The sequence below is a fragment of the Jaculus jaculus genome, chromosome 1 (assembly GCF_020740685.1).
Source record: "Jaculus jaculus isolate mJacJac1 chromosome 1, mJacJac1.mat.Y.cur, whole genome shotgun sequence".
NCBI lineage: Eukaryota > Metazoa > Chordata > Mammalia > Rodentia > Dipodidae > Jaculus > Jaculus jaculus.
The window spans coordinates 148,203,626-148,218,447 of record NC_059102.1 but is presented as its reverse complement, the minus strand read 5'-3'; the positions used below and the strand labels follow the sequence as shown (position 1 = coordinate 148,218,447).

Here is a 14,822-nt window from a genome sequence, read left to right as displayed (position 1 = left end):
GTTCATTTCTACCCGAAAGGTCACAATACAACCAGAGGACGGAGACAAACCCCAGAGGACACCCCAAGGACATTGTCACAGCACCTAGGGTCACACAGCCACCTCGTGCAAGGGAAGATACAGAAACGTATGTTGAATGCACTTTCTTTTACAAGTGAAGGGGAAAATATAGCTGCTCAAAGGCTTAGGAAGAGACTATGGAAGGATAAACTCAGAACTCAGACAGAATTTTGCCTTGGGGTAGAGTGGTGGGGAGTGGGAACATAAGCTAGACTAAATGCACCCAGATTTATGCTCTGGACTATGGGACCAAACACTTTCTATAATTTAAAAGCAAACTTTAGCTGGGCGCTGTGGCACACACCTTTAATCCCAGCACTCGGGTGGCAGACGTAGGAGGATCGCCGTGAGTTCGAGGCCACCCTGAGATTCCATAGTGAATTCCAGGTCAGCCTGGGCTACACTGAGACCCTACCTCGAAAAACAAAAAACAACAAAAAAAAAAAAGCTAACTTTAGAGCTGGAAAGATTGCTCAGCAGTTAAGGCACTTGTCTGCAAAGCCTAAGGACTTGGGTTCGATTCCCCAGTACCCATGTAAAGTCAGATGCACTAAGTAGTGCACGCATCTGGAGTTTGTTTGCAGTGGCTAGAGGCCCTGGCACAACCATTCTCTCATTCTCTCTTCTTGCAAATAAAGAAATAAAACCTTAATTATTTTTTATGAAACAAATCAGAAGGGCTAGAGAGATGGTTGAGGTGCTCGCCTGTAAAGCCAAGGGACCTGGGTTCGATTCCCCCAGTACCCACATAAGTCAGATGCACATGGTGGTGCATGCATCTGGAGTTCGTTTGCAGTGGCTAAAAGCCCTGGTGCACCCACATTCATTCTCTCTGTGTGTGTCTCTTTCTCTCACTCTTTAAAAAATAAATAAATGAAAATTTAAGACAACCAGCAACAAAACTTGAGTAAGGAGTTGGTGGAGAAAGAATTACTTTTAGTGACTTTGAAAGTCTTTTGACTCTCCCTACATTAGTGAAAACAAGCAGAAGAGAGAAAAATGTGAGGTCTCTTTCAGAAGACTTGTCAGTAGAAATATTGGCAATGTTACATACTACACATGCAAGGGAAACAGCAAATAAGAATGTCAAGAGACAAAGTTTTCAAAGTAAAAGACATCAAATTTTAACAAGGGACCCACTCAATCCCCGATTTGAAGTGGGGCTGTCAATATGAACTTGTGCTTTACTCTTCCTAGTTCTGTCTTTTCCTGTGTGTGTGAGATGTGGCGTGTGCACGTCTATAGTGTGTGCATGTGCACACAAGTGCGGAGGCCAGAGGAAACCAGAATGGGGGCTGTCCTGACACGCATCCTCGTCGTTACCTGAGCCCGGGTCTGTTCCTCAGCCTGGAACTGCTGTCCATCAGTGAGCCCCAGTGACACCCTAGTTTCAGCCCATCACCCCGTAGACTGAGGAAACAGACATGCATGGCGGTATCAGTGGGGTGTGCACAGCTGCACACCCAGGTGCCTACACTACGCACCACATATGCCACCTTACACTTACCACTTCACGTGTACACATGCGCGCATACACACAAGAAGGAGGGAATAGGAGGCAAAGGGCAAATTTCTGTAAGATAAATGCAATGATGCCGGGCATGGTGGCTCACACCTTTAAGCCCAGCACTCTGGAGGCTGAGAAAGGAAGATCACCATGAGTTCAAGGTCAGCCTGGGCTACAGCGTGAGTTCCAGGTCAGCTTGAACTGGACTGAGACCCTGCCTCAAAAGTAATGTTCCTATCACTTCCTCAACATCCATTCCCCCAATTTAAAACAACAACAAGAAAAGCAAGGCTTGGAAGTGGAGGAAGAGATATGCTCGCCCACTTCCTGTGCTGACCCGGGCCCTGGAAGACAGGCTGTAGGCTGGCTGTCAAGGCTTGCTTCAACTGAATCTAGCTGTGGCAGGAATGTCCACCCTGTAAAAACTAAGCAAATACTGTAGATGACGTCTGGAAGTCAGCACAGGCCCAACAAGGATGAACTCAGCATTTGTGTGCTGAGCACACACAGACCAGGCCATGAGCCTCGAAACCCCCTCTGAGAATTTATCCTGAAAAGAGTCATTGAGGTCTGTTCTGTAATGCTGGGGGGGGGTCTCTATCACTTCCCCATAGCATCCCTGAAAGTATCCCCCCCCCGCCCTGCTGAATATAAGTTTCCTAAATACCAAAAAGAAATCGGTTTCATCTTCGTGAGATGAGAAAGTACTAGAGAGCAAATTGATTGACGTAGTGGTACTGAACTGGATACTTTAAAATGGTGAAAAGGGGCTGGAGAGATGGCTTAGCGGTTAAGCGCTTGCCTGTGAAGCCTAAGGACCCCGGTTCGAGGCTCGGTTCCCCAGGTCCCACGTTAGCCAGATGCACAAGGGGGCGCACGCACCTGGAGTTCGTTTGCAGAGGCTGGAGGCCCTGGCGCGCCCATTCTCTCTCTCCCTCTATCTGTCTTTCTCTCTGTGTCTGTCTCTCAAATAAATAAATAAAAAATTTACAAAAAAAAATGGTGAAAGGGGGATTGGGAAGATGGGTTCAAGTTAACGGTAATTGGTTGCAAGCCTGCTGACCTGAGTTCGATTCCCCAGAACTCACATAAAGCTGGACCGAAAGTGGTGCACGTGTATGTAATCCCAATGCAACCACAGCGATGGGAGGCAAAGCCAGAAGAATTCAGAAGCTGTGGGGCAGCTAGACTGACCCATGCACACACAAGCGCACACACAGGAGACCCTGTCTCAAGCAAAAGTAAAGAAAAAAGATAACAAACACCCCGACGTTATCTTCAAACCTCAACACACGTACCATGACACACGCATGCCATCTGTACACACACACCATACACATCCACATATATACAGATATACACACATACAGTAAAAATACTGAAAGGGGGGCTGGAGAGATGGTTTAGCAGTTAAGGCACTTGCCTGCAAAGCCGTAGGACCCAGGTCGGATTACCCAAGACCCACGTAAACCAGATGCGCAAGGTGGCACATGCGATTGGAGTCCATTTGCAGTGGCTGAAGGCCCTGGTGTGCCCTTCTTTCCCCCTCTCTCTCTTAAGTAAATGTCTAAAAATGGTGAAATGGAAAATTTCATGTGTTGTACATTTCATTTATTTATTTTTAACTTTTTGGCTTTTTGAGGTAGGGTCTCACTCTAGCTCAGGTTGACCTGGAATTCACTATGTAGTGTCAGGGTGGCCTTGAACTCACGGCGATCATTCTACCTCTGCCTCCCAAGTGCTGGGATTAAAGGTGTGCACCACCACACCCGGCTGATGTACATTTTACTACCACTAAATATGTAACAGAAAGGAAGTGATTGTGTTAAGCAATGTGATATTGTCAAGTTGCGTTGCAGAAGAGTGATTGGAAAATAAGGGCGTTCATATCAGGTGAAGAAGCAGGAAGATGAACTGCTGAATTGCATTTGGGTACATTTCTTGGATTTTTTTTTAAACAGGATCCCATGCTGGCCTCCAACTTACTATGTAGGTGGAGATGATCTTGAACTCCTGACCTTCCTAACCTCCTTCTGGGATGACAGACTTGGGCCACCATGCCTAACTTTGGGTACATATTTAGAAGCATGAGCCTGTTCAGCCAGACTTTTGGAAGAGTTTCTGTCCTCCATTCCCTGAGAGGGTGCTAAGAGGCATGCTCAAGAAATTTCACAACACGCCAGGCTATTAGCATCTGATGTGGAAACTAAGGCTAGGAAACAGAGCAAGGCTGGCTGAGGCTGAACGGAGCCTGGACCTTGCCCTCAGCTCCATCCCTGGCCGAGCCCTTGCCTGTGGTGTGCACGTGCTTCTCCCTTCCAGCTGGTTGAGTGGCTCTTGCAGAGGGGCTGTGACAAGGCTGCAGCCAGTGACGTAGGTTAATCTTTTGCAGGCTGTTGATGGAGAAGTGGGCGGATGACAGCCGGGACCGTGGTCATCACTGGGGGCATCTTGGCGACTGTGATTCTGCTCTGCATCATTGCAGTTCTGTGCTACTGTCGGCTCCAGGTAACTGCCCGCCTTTGGGCAGAGTGCCAAGAGCAGCTGTCTGTTCAGGGAGGGAAGAAGAAAGGCAGAGACGCCCCAAGAGAGCAGAGAGGGCCAGAGTCCAGGATGGTATAGGGGAGAAGACAGCCAGATCTCAGAGGAGATGCTCAGCAGATAGCCGTGGGCAGAAACGGTGTCCCCTGCCTGTGAGGCTCAAATATGAGCCGCCCACTGAGACTCAGGCAGTCAGCAGTAAGTAGAGAGAGCAACAGCAAGCCCCTGGTCGCCCAGGGTCCTGTTTTCCACCAAAGGCCCCAAACCTTCCTGAGAGGCAGGGCAAGCCCGCGTGCAGGGCGAACCCAGCGCCTGTGACTCAACTCTAGGCTTTGACAGACCTTACCCAGCTTCGCCGCCTGCAGGCTGCCCACCCATCCGTGCCTCAGTTTCCTCACCTACGTAATGGAGGTGAGAACTGCCCCTGCCCCTGGGTGAGATGAGTGAGGAGCCACAGGAAGCTCAGCGCAGAGCCGAGCTGAGGGAATCCTAGGTGGTGGCGGAGCAAGCGGAGATGCCCAGACAGGGCCACCCTGTGATCTTAGGGCTCCTTCTCCGGCGCTGGGCGGTGGGAGCAGTGCAAGTCACCCAGCCTTCTGCCCACAGTACTACTGCTGCAAGAAAGACGAGTCCGAGGAAGACGAGGAGGAACCTGATTTCGCCGTCCACTCGCATCTGCCCCCCTTGCATTCCAACCGCAACCTCGTTCTCACCAACGGGCCGGCGCTCTACCCAGCCGCCGCCACTTCCTTCAGCCAGAAGTCCCCCCAGGCCCGTGCCCTCTGCCGCAGCTGCTCCCACTACGAGCCCCCCACCTTCTTCCTGCAGGAGCCGGAGGACGACGACATTGAGGGCGTGCGCAACGGTGGGGGACGCGTGGCCTACAAGAGCATCAGCCAGGAGGACGTGGAGCTGCCCCCCGGGGCCTTCGGGGGCCTGCAGGCCCTCAACCCCAACCGCCTGTCTGCCATGCGCGAGGCCTTCTCCAGGAGCCGCAGCGTCAGCACTGATGTGTGACGAGCCCCGGGAGGCCCTCCAGACCATGGCAGGGTCCCCATGGCGCACCCTGACCCCACACCCAAACCCAGGCTCCACCAAGCCTTCATTACATCTCTGTCTTGGGGGGCCCGGGTGTGGGGAGCCCCTGGACCCTCTGCAAGGGTAAGAGCCAGTGAGCACAGGAGGCTACAGTAGGGTGGGACAGCATGAAGGCAGAGGGGTGGGCCTGATGAGGGGGCTGGCGAGATTGGTAAAATAAGGCAGGACTGTGCTGGGCCACAGGGACCAGGTCTTATGTCCAGGAAGTGCGAAGACGGCCTCTGACAACCCCAGTAACTTGGCTGTCTCGGGATTCATGGCCTCAGCCTGTCACTGTTTCCCCAGGCCTTGGGCTTCCCACCTGTTTGAGGGAGAGGTGGCTCCCATGGGACCAGGGCCCTGGAAGACGACGAGCCAAGTATTCTGCCCTTCTTCCCTGAGCTGGGCCTCCTTTCCCTCCTCTGCTTCTCCAAGCCTTCATTCTCCCAGCCTCCCATTCCCCATTCCCCTTCCTTAGCTCTCTGGCCTAACCCTCTCTGATCCTCCTGCCAACCCGCCCCGTCAGCCCATCTCAGTCAGACTCCTGGCCCCAGGTGCCAAGCATCTGTGCAGGCCTGAGTTGCCCATTGCTCTGAGCTTCCTGCAAATGGACACATCTCCTCCTGGAGAGCAGAGGTCAGGTGGAGGCAGCATTGTTAGGATGTTTGCCCCCCCCCCCAACCCCAGCTGCCTTTGTCTGCCCTTTGCTGAGAGAGGGAGGCGCTAGGACATGTATGGGGTGGGGGGGGGGGACCTTGTTTAGAGGGCTGATGCTGGAAGACACATCCAGAGAGGCTGCCGAGGCACCAGAGGGTCCAGGGCTATGGCTCAGGGGTTCCTGGGCCCTGGACGAGCCATGAGTCTTGGCTAGGCTTTCTCATTCCGGGGCCTGTATCCCCATCCATGCGGTAAAGGAATGGCTGCAGGAAGACCTTGAGCTTTGGTTCTCAGTGGGAAACTGAGGTCTCAGGAGAGACCGAGCTGTGGGTCACTCCCTTCCACCTGCTTCTTGCTGGGAGCGAGGCCCTGGCCCCGGCTGCTGTTCAACACCCTGAGGGGCCCAGGCGGCCAGAGCTTGTTCCCACTGTGCGGAGGCCTCATCTATGCCCGTGGTATGCCACATCCTCTGCCAGTTGAGGAAATAATGCCCAGTGGCCACTCCAGAGAGATGCCCCAAGCCGCCGGGAGGGTAGCAGAAGCAGCTTCTAGTCTGTGAGACCCCAACAGCTTCTTCCCCGCAGGGGGTCTTGCTCCAAGGCCCTGCCATGGAGCCCCAGGGAGGAGCCATCCTATAGGACAAGAGCAGTGTCCTAGCCACCCCCCCCCCCAATGGATAGCCTCAATAGGACACTCCAGGCTGTTAATGGAAAATGCCAAGACGTTACCACAGGCAGCTAAATGGGGCTGGTAGGCCTTGTCTTTGACATTTTTCCTTTTCTCTCTCTCTTTTCTTCCTTTCTCCTCCTACTTAACGGAATCCAGCCTCAGAATTGCAGAAGCTCTGGCCCACCCCTTTCCCTGTCTTCCTTTGGGCCATCCCATCCCCTAGAGTCTGTCCCTCGCATCTGCTTGGGGGGTGGGGTGGGGTGAGGGCAGGAGGGGCGCTTTGGGCTGCTCTGTCTCGTCTTCCAGCCTCCTTTCTGCCCGCCGCCCTCTTTGTATAGATTCCTAGACCTCTTTGAAATGAATAAAGCATCCGTCCCTCTCAGTTCATTCAGTGCCACCATGGGATGTGCTAGGGAGCCGTCTGGCACCTTAAGAAAAACAAAAGCCAATAAAATTGTCTCCTACACCACCATTTCTTGTCTCTTATCTTTTGGGTCCCCATAGACACAAATCTTCCCTGGAGACACCCCAGTGTCAGGGGGAATCCAAATTTCCAAACCAGCTTTGAGGTCTGGCTCTCCCCCAAAGGGCCTGGGAGCAGCTTTCTGGCAAGGGTACCAGCAGTTTGCCACAAGTGCCCACCATGGCTTCCACCAATCCAGACAGCAGATCAGGGATGACGGGCTGGGTTACCTGGGGCAAGTAGCTGACAGCCTCTGGGTCTCGTTTAACGTCGACACGATAGGGCGGTCATGCCACCCACATCATGGGGCGTTCAGAAAGCTGAAACTAGTCAGTGCTGGTGAAGTGCCTGGCACAGAGCTTGGCATGTAGTAACCAAGGTATACAGAAAGGAGTGTGGGTGAGGAAGGAAAAGAGGAAGAAGGAAGGACAGGAACGGGAAGAAGGGGGAAGGGAGAGAAAGGGCCACCTCGCGCCTGCTGCCAAAAGCAACTGCGACCCTTCCAGATGCCGCCATAAATACAGTCACTTTATTAACATACACCAGTGAGTAGCGTGAACGATGGCGGGGACACCACTGCTCAGAACCACAGACGCCGCGAGGATGGCAGGAAGGCTGTCCCCTCCTAAACCGCAACAGAGCCCCGGGAAAGGAGGTATGGTAGGTAGCCGTGGCACTAGGGAGGCACCATGAAGGGATACGCCCTAAAACCAGCAGGGAAGGGTGGGCAGCCTGGGCTCCTTGGCTGCCCCGAGGCCCCTCCTCACCCAAGACAGCTGAAGGAGGGAGTGCTGCCCTTAAGCCATCTGCAAGTCATCTTGAAGGGCTGCACCACCTTGTCATCTTGGAGAAGGGCCTGGGCCTTGGCGGGGGGTGGGGGGGGAGGGGGTTGTCACCTGCCCTGGGCTTTGGGCTCAAGGCCCTCGGGGGTAGGCACAAACACAGGCTCCTCGGGGCTCTATGTATGGCTCCCACGGCAGGGTGGCTCTGTCTGGGGCTGGGCCAGCAAGGCACTGAGGGCTCTCCCTCCGGGTAGAGCCAAGGGTCACAGCATGAGAGTCCCTTCTTATCAGCAGAGGCCCAGTGTCATTTCTTCACAGCCCGAGATGTCCTGTGGGGCAGGTGTCACAGGGAGAGCCACAGGGTGAGGGGCTTGGGTCCCAGGGGCCACGGCACCGGCCTAGGAGTGCGGAGGCCTGCAGGAACGGCAGCAGGCCTTGCTGTAGTACCAGTGGCTACAGAGGTTCACCTTGATGGCCAGCGCGCAGTTGGTGCCTGGCTGGTCCTGGCAGTTGTCATCTGGAGAAGAAACGTAGCATGGGGGGGCAGGGGAAGGAGGGAGCGTCAGGAGGGGAGACAGCTCTCAGGGTCCCCACTCCACACAATCCCTCCAATGAAAGGAGCTTCCTCCGCTGGGGCAGCCCCGGGTGATGCCATTTGTGGATAAGTGGACAGGTGAGCCCCTCAGCCCCGGTCCAGATGCGGGGACCAGGGGCTCCCCATTTGTAGGTCTCTAGCTCAACTTCTTGGCCGCTACTTCCCCAACTTGGCCCCAGCCCAGAAAGCTCTGCATCCCCACTAAGTGGGTCAATCCTCACGCCCAGTGGGGTGAGATACGAGGGGCAAGGATTTGGTGGGAGGAGGTCACTACTCTCTCTCCTAGAAACCTGAACATCCCCAGGGCCCGCAGATGCCTCCCCCTGACTCAATATGCACAAACTAGAACTTATGTGCCCCTGCACCTGGCACTCAGCTCAGAAGCGGGACCCTTGCCCGTCTTCTGGGTGCCCAAGCCAGAGACCCTGCTGCTCCCATCTGACCCCCATGATTCCTGAGAGTCAACCCTTGTTGCTCAGGTTGGAGCAACCTAGTCTCTGGCCCTACAGTTGCCATCTCATCTGAGACAGATGTTCTTGCCAAGGTACAGGTCTTGGCGGAGTGACCTGTTGTCCCTGAGCACCAGCTGGGCCTCGGCTGGACTTGGCTAGTCCGCAGGGGAACCTTTGCACCGGGCACATCTGTGTGTCTTTCCAGCTGCCTCTTCTAATGATGCCTGTTGGTCCACCACATCCTGGCTTCAGCCGCATCTCCTCTGGGCAACCCCAGGCCTTACCCAGCCCGCCCTTCTCACTCACCTGGGGGCTCTGTAGGGCAAGGCTGCAGGTCACAGGCCTGCCTGCCGACGGGCTTCACTAGTGGGTCACAGCCACGGACGATGTCGGTTCCCTGGTAGCACTTCACGTCTCGCATTCTCACGCCCACTCCACACGTCTTGGTGCACTGATGTGAGAGACACAGGCGGGCACGTGGCGAGGCTCCCACCGTGATGGCGAAGGTGGAGCCTCACCACCTGGCATTTTCCCTTCCCCGTCTCATCTAGCCCACAGGCTTCCCAGGACACAGAAGGCCTTGGGCACCTAGAGCCCATAGCTGAGGCTGAGCACAGAGAGAAAGGGCACTTCTAAGCTGGGCATGGTGGTGCATGCTTTTGATCCAGCACTCGGGAGGCAGAGGTAGGAAACCTCCTACCCGTCAGTTTGAGGCCACCCTGAGACCTCAGTGAATTCTGGGTCAGCCTGAGCTAGAGCAAGACGCTGCCTTGAAAAACCAAGAGAAAAGAAAAAAAGAAAAGGAAAAGGACACTGACAGTTGTCAGACACTGGCTCTCACCCCCACCCCTGCCTCAGTTTCCTCGGCACTGCATTGAGAGCCCCTCCTCTGACTGTGTCCTGGTGGGTATACTATGGTTCTAGCTGTCCTGGGTCTTTGATGCTAAGCATTTGCTAAAGGCCGATTAGTGCAGTTTCAAAGCCACTGCCCCACCCTCCAGCCTGATGAGCTGCCCAGAACACCAGAGACATCTGCTGACCCCAAATTACCCCCACTGTCCTCCTTCCAAGATCCTACAGGCGGTGGCTCCCTGATGCAGTGACCCTACATCACCCGGGTAGATCTGGGACCTGAGCCTCGGGTTCCCTGAGGTGGAGGAAGGCCCCCACCCTGAGCTCATCCCTAGATTGGTCGCAAGGCACGGGGTGAATCAATGGAGGCTTGCGGGAGGCCTCCCACCCTGGGGTGGGGGAGGAGTGGTTGGCTTGCCACCAGCAACCAGAGGACAATTTGCCTTTGACAGGTGCTCCTGTAGACGGGTGGGCTTCCAGCAGGTCCCGGCACCCGCCCCTCTGTCCCTGGGTCGTGGATGGGGCTGGAGTGGCTGGAGAAACAAGTACTACTGTGATGTGCAGCATCATGGGGTGGGGACTAACCCTGGAGAAGGGGCATTGTCCCAGTCAGGGGCAGAAGGGGTGGAATCCCATGTGCCATCTGCTCCTGCCTCAGTGGTCTCCCCTACAATTACCTTGAGGCTCCTCCTCCTTCCCATTCTCTTCCCTTCCATGGCCCAGCACCTAGAATGGTACCTCTGCTGATGGTACCTGGCCCTACAGTTGCCCTCCTATCTGAGGCGGACGATTTTCCTTAGGCAAAGATCTCTGCAGAGTCCCCTTGGGTTCCCCGAGTCTCAGTCAGGTCTCAACTGGGCTCAGCCAGACCGGAGGGGAATCCTTGTGTCAGACACACCTCAATTTCTCTCCAGCTACCTCCCCCACTGATCCTCAGGCACTGGCTCTGCCCTACCTCCTCCTCTGGGTGACCCTAGCCCTGCCCCCATTTCTTCTAACCTGGGGAAGGGGTTGTGTGTTCTCAACAAGCATATGTAAGAGCAAGGGTCCTATGTAGGCCTGGGCCAATAGCACCCAGGAGAGCCCTATAGATCCCGAGCCTGCCCTGAGAAGAGAAAGCAGCTGGGAACTCATCCTGCAGATCCCTTGAGTTTTCAGGTTTTGGAATCTGACACCTACCCAGCCGGAGCAGTCGAGCCCAGGGAGACCTCCTCATCCGTTGGGGTCTGGGACATCGAAAGGATCAGTAAAGACTCTGGGCATCAAGTCCTATCTGACCCTCCCCTACCGTCACTGAACATTCAAAGTTGGCCTGCATGGAAGCTGAAGCCATAGGCAGCCGGAGTCTCTGGACTGCCCAGCCCGGCCACAGGACTCCTGTCCTTCAGGGCCCACACAAGCAATGCTCAGAGCCACATCTGGGCTTCCTACATCCTCTTCTGAGGGATTATGGCCTTGCTCAGGAGTGGTGCCACTGCTAGGGGATGAGGAGGAGATGGAGTGTAAACAGTGACGTGAGTTGATGAAAGTTGATGTGTAGGTGCAATGGCCTTTGCGGCAGTAGGAAGGTTCAGGACGCTGACAAGCCCCGGGGCTCTGGGGTGGCCTTTGCAGGAGGGATTGAGGCAGGGGGGTAGGAAGCTGAGATTCAGTCATCTTGCTTTGCTGGCCAGAGACTGGAGGGGTGGGGGCTCCCCACCCTGCTGCCTTGCTGACCACCCATCACCTGCCCATGAGCTTCTTGCCTAGGGTTCCTGGGAAGAGATGGCTTATGGCCTCCAATCCCTTTGTAGACTCCTCAGCCCCTGGGTTTGACTTCCATGTCTGGAAGTTTGGGCTTCCATGTCTAACAGTCTCCAGTATGAGTAATGGAAAAGGAGCTCCTCAGACTGGAGAGATGGCTTAACAGTTAAGGCATTTGCCAGCAAAGCCAAAGGGCCCAGGTTCAATTCCCCAGGACCCACATAAGCCAGATGCACAAGGGGGCACAGGCGTCTGGAGTTCATTTGCAGTGGCTGGAGGCCCTAGTGTGCCCATTCTCTCTCTGTCTGTCTCTCTCTCTCTCTCTGTCTCTCCTTGCAAATAAATAAATAATTTTTTTTAAAGTTGGAAGCTTAAAGAAAAGAAAAGGAGCCCCTCCCTGGGGTGCAGTTGGGAGGGAAGAGACCTAGGGCCAAGCTGTGGGCCTGGACTGCCTACATGGGCAACAGTAAGGACTCCACTCCTGTCTAAAGAAAGATGAGATTTTTAGCTCCATTCCAGTGACCCAAGGAACCCACAGAACCAAGCAAGGGTCAGGCCCGTGACAGGAGAGCTGCTACCCTGCCCACTGGCTCAGTGTCTTGACCCAGAACTCACATCCTATACCCATATCTCTAAGTTTCATGTTCCTTTCTTCCTTGGCTGAGCCTCAGCCAGGCATACCCCCAGTACACACCTGTGGTTAGACAGGTGATGGCACACACTACCACCAAACAGACAACTTTAAAGGCTGCAATTAGTGACCAGAAGTGACCAGGCTCAGGGGTGAGATCAGAGAGAAGGCTTCACTGAACTACTTTTCGGGGACACATGTCCTGACTGACAGAGGCTGGGGGCTGCGGTGGGGGGACAGGGTCTTGGAGAGAGGTTCCAGGTGGGATCAGAGGTCAGACCTGGCTTGAGGCAGCCTTAGAGGGGGACACATGCTCACCTCTGACCAGGGGCTGGTGTACCATTTGAAGCAGGGCCTCTCAAAGCATGTGCTTTCCTCAGGGGGCTTCCTGGCCAGCCCACACTCAGGACCGCTCCGCGTCTGCGGCTTCCCATTGGCCAACTCCATGCAGAGGACCAGTCGCTTCTTCACACCGCGCCCACAGGTGGTGTTGCACTGAGAGGGGGCAGGTGGATGGGTCACTGGCCAGAGGCCAGAAAGGCCAACACCCTGACTAGATGTCTCCAGTGACAAAGTTTGGTCAATGGCAATTGGGTTGCAAGTGCTTAGATTAATTGGCAAATTGGCTGAGAATGATTTGTTCAATAGCCACTTGGCCCTGGATGGATTTGATCAAGAACAATTAGGCCCCATACCATCTGTTTTGAAACAAATTGGCTAATGCAATTTGGCCAAGGATGATTGGGCCAAAATCAATTCAACAGAAAACAATTTGGCCCAAGATGATTTGGTTAATAGTTGTCTGCCCCAAAGAATTGGCTGAGAATAATTTGTCTGAAATGGCAAGTTGGTAACAATGACAGGTTGGGACAGAAGACAGATGGGCCATGACAACAAAAGGTTGTCCAGACCCTCTTGGTGGAGAGTGCCTGCAGCCAACGTGTCCTGTCCTTAGTTTTGTGTCCCCTGGGAACTGGACTCAGTGACAGGGTGCTGGAGACTCTGCAGACATCACTGTGAGGAAGCTGTTAGATTGAGAGATGGTAGGGCTTTCCTGCTTTTCTAGCTTTTTTGAAGTTAATTTTTGGTCAATCGTTCTTCGTAATTTTTCATGAATTCCACGCTGTGACCAGCCAGTAGGCTCTTAGGCCAATTCTGTCTGGTCCCATGTGCTCTGGACACAGGGAGACCCTGTGCAGACCCTGGGTAACACTCACCCGCTCCCAGTCCTGGGCCAGCCAGTGCGCAGGGCAGTTCTTGTCTCCACAGGGGTGGATGGCCAAAGGCTTGGTCTCTGTCTGACACTGAGACTCGGGGACCACCCGTCCATCGCTGGTCTTACAGTACACGTGCCTAATGGTGCGGCCCTGCCCGCAGCTCCCGCTGCACTGCAGGAAGGGATGGCGGGGGGCACAGAGTCAGAGGGGCCATTCTACAAGCCCCCCAACCCCCGTCATCCCCGAGGAAGAGGAGCAGCTCCCAGGACAGTGTGGGGAAGCTGTTGCTGTGGCAACCACTTTTAAAAGGAACATTTTCTGTTCTAATTACAGAAATAACAGACCCAATGCAAAACACACAAAAAAGCACAGCTCAAAGGTCAGATGCACCCTCACCACCCAAGGTGACCCCAGCAAGCTTCCGAGCGGCTCCCTTCCAGATAGGAGAAAGAGACAGGGACAGAGACAGGGAGAGTAAAGAGAGACAGACGCATAGAGACAAAGAGAGATGGTACAGACCAAGATACAGACACAGAGATAGGGAGAGAAAGAGAGCCAGCTACACAGAGATGGAGAGAGACGAATACAGAGGTACAGAGAGAGAGAGAGAGAGGGAAAAGAGACAGAGACAAAGATAGAGAGAGAAAGAGAGCCAGCTACACAGAGATGGAGAGAGACGAATACAGAGGTACAGAGAGAGAGAGAGAGGGAAAAGAGACAGAGACAAAGATAGAGAGAGAAAGAGAGTCAGACACATAGAGACGAGGAAAGGCATAGAGAGAGAGACAGAGACAGAGAAAATAAAGACAAGGAGAGATGAATGCAGACAGAGCGAGACACAGAGAGACATGCAAGGAGAGACACAGAGGGCGGACAAGGAAAGGCGACGCCAGCTGTTGCTTTGGGGTGGAGCTTTGATTCCTTATAATCATAGGAGGGCAGCCAATCCCACCCTCTTCCCTCATATCTTTGCTCTAGAAAGATGGGGAAACTAAGGCCCAGCAAGGCAGAGCGCTCTGATCCCATTACTAGCCTCATGTCCCCAAACCTGCCCTCACCGGTCCCCAGTCTGAGACAGTCCACTGGCGGTCACAGGGTGGCCCCGTGCAGTTCTTCTCGCCCACGGGCCTGGTGTTGGGGTCACACAGCTTCTCATCTTCTGAGCAGCGGATGTCCCTGGTCACCACGCTGCGCTCCCCACACTTAGCTGTGCACTGCAAGGAAGCCAGAGTAAAGGGGCAGTGGGGGACACGCTCAGGCCCTTGGCCTCTGCCCCAGCGCTGCCTGCGCCTGCTCACCTCGGACCACTCGGACATCTCCCACTGAGGCCCACAGGCCGGGTTGCGGCAGGTCTTGCGCTCCTCGGGCCGCACCGCCTCGGCAGCCTCGCACAGGTCGCTGTACACAGAGCTGTCGAAGCCGGGGGACAGCATCTTCCAGCAGCGCACGATGCGGAACTGCTGGCCCTCACCACAGGTGCGCGAGCATTCGCTCCAGCTGCTGGTCTCCCACCTGCCTCAGGGGTGAGAACAGTCCTCAATGGCCCCATTGTGTGGCGAGGATCCTCACATCCCAA

General features: G+C 54.7%; 2 protein-coding genes across 2 annotated transcripts in view; one reads left to right on the top strand and one right to left on the bottom strand.

The window, feature by feature from the left end:
• The window catches only part of Fam163b (family with sequence similarity 163 member B), a 34,271-nt gene extending 27,291 nt beyond the window's left edge, over positions 1-6,980 (top strand). The window contains exons 2-3 of the mRNA XM_045136069.1: positions 3,960-4,075; positions 4,715-6,980. Coding sequence (XP_044992004.1) covers positions 3,983-4,075; positions 4,715-5,125 — 504 coding nt within the window. The 5' untranslated portion in view covers positions 3,960-3,982 and the 3' untranslated portion in view covers positions 5,126-6,980. The remainder of the gene's footprint in view (positions 1-3,959; positions 4,076-4,714) is intronic.
• A 501-nt stretch (positions 6,981-7,481) lies between these two features.
• The window catches only part of Adamtsl2 (ADAMTS like 2), a 43,285-nt gene continuing 35,944 nt past the window's right edge, over positions 7,482-14,822 (bottom strand). The window contains exons 14-19 of the mRNA XM_004654058.2: positions 14,545-14,758; positions 14,305-14,460; positions 13,247-13,417; positions 12,348-12,524; positions 9,110-9,254; positions 7,482-8,273 (exon numbers count right to left, since the gene is read on the bottom strand). Of these exons, the coding sequence (XP_004654115.1) occupies positions 8,155-8,273; positions 9,110-9,254; positions 12,348-12,524; positions 13,247-13,417; positions 14,305-14,460; positions 14,545-14,758 (982 nt within the window). The 3' untranslated portion in view covers positions 7,482-8,154. The remainder of the gene's footprint in view (positions 8,274-9,109; positions 9,255-12,347; positions 12,525-13,246; positions 13,418-14,304; positions 14,461-14,544; positions 14,759-14,822) is intronic.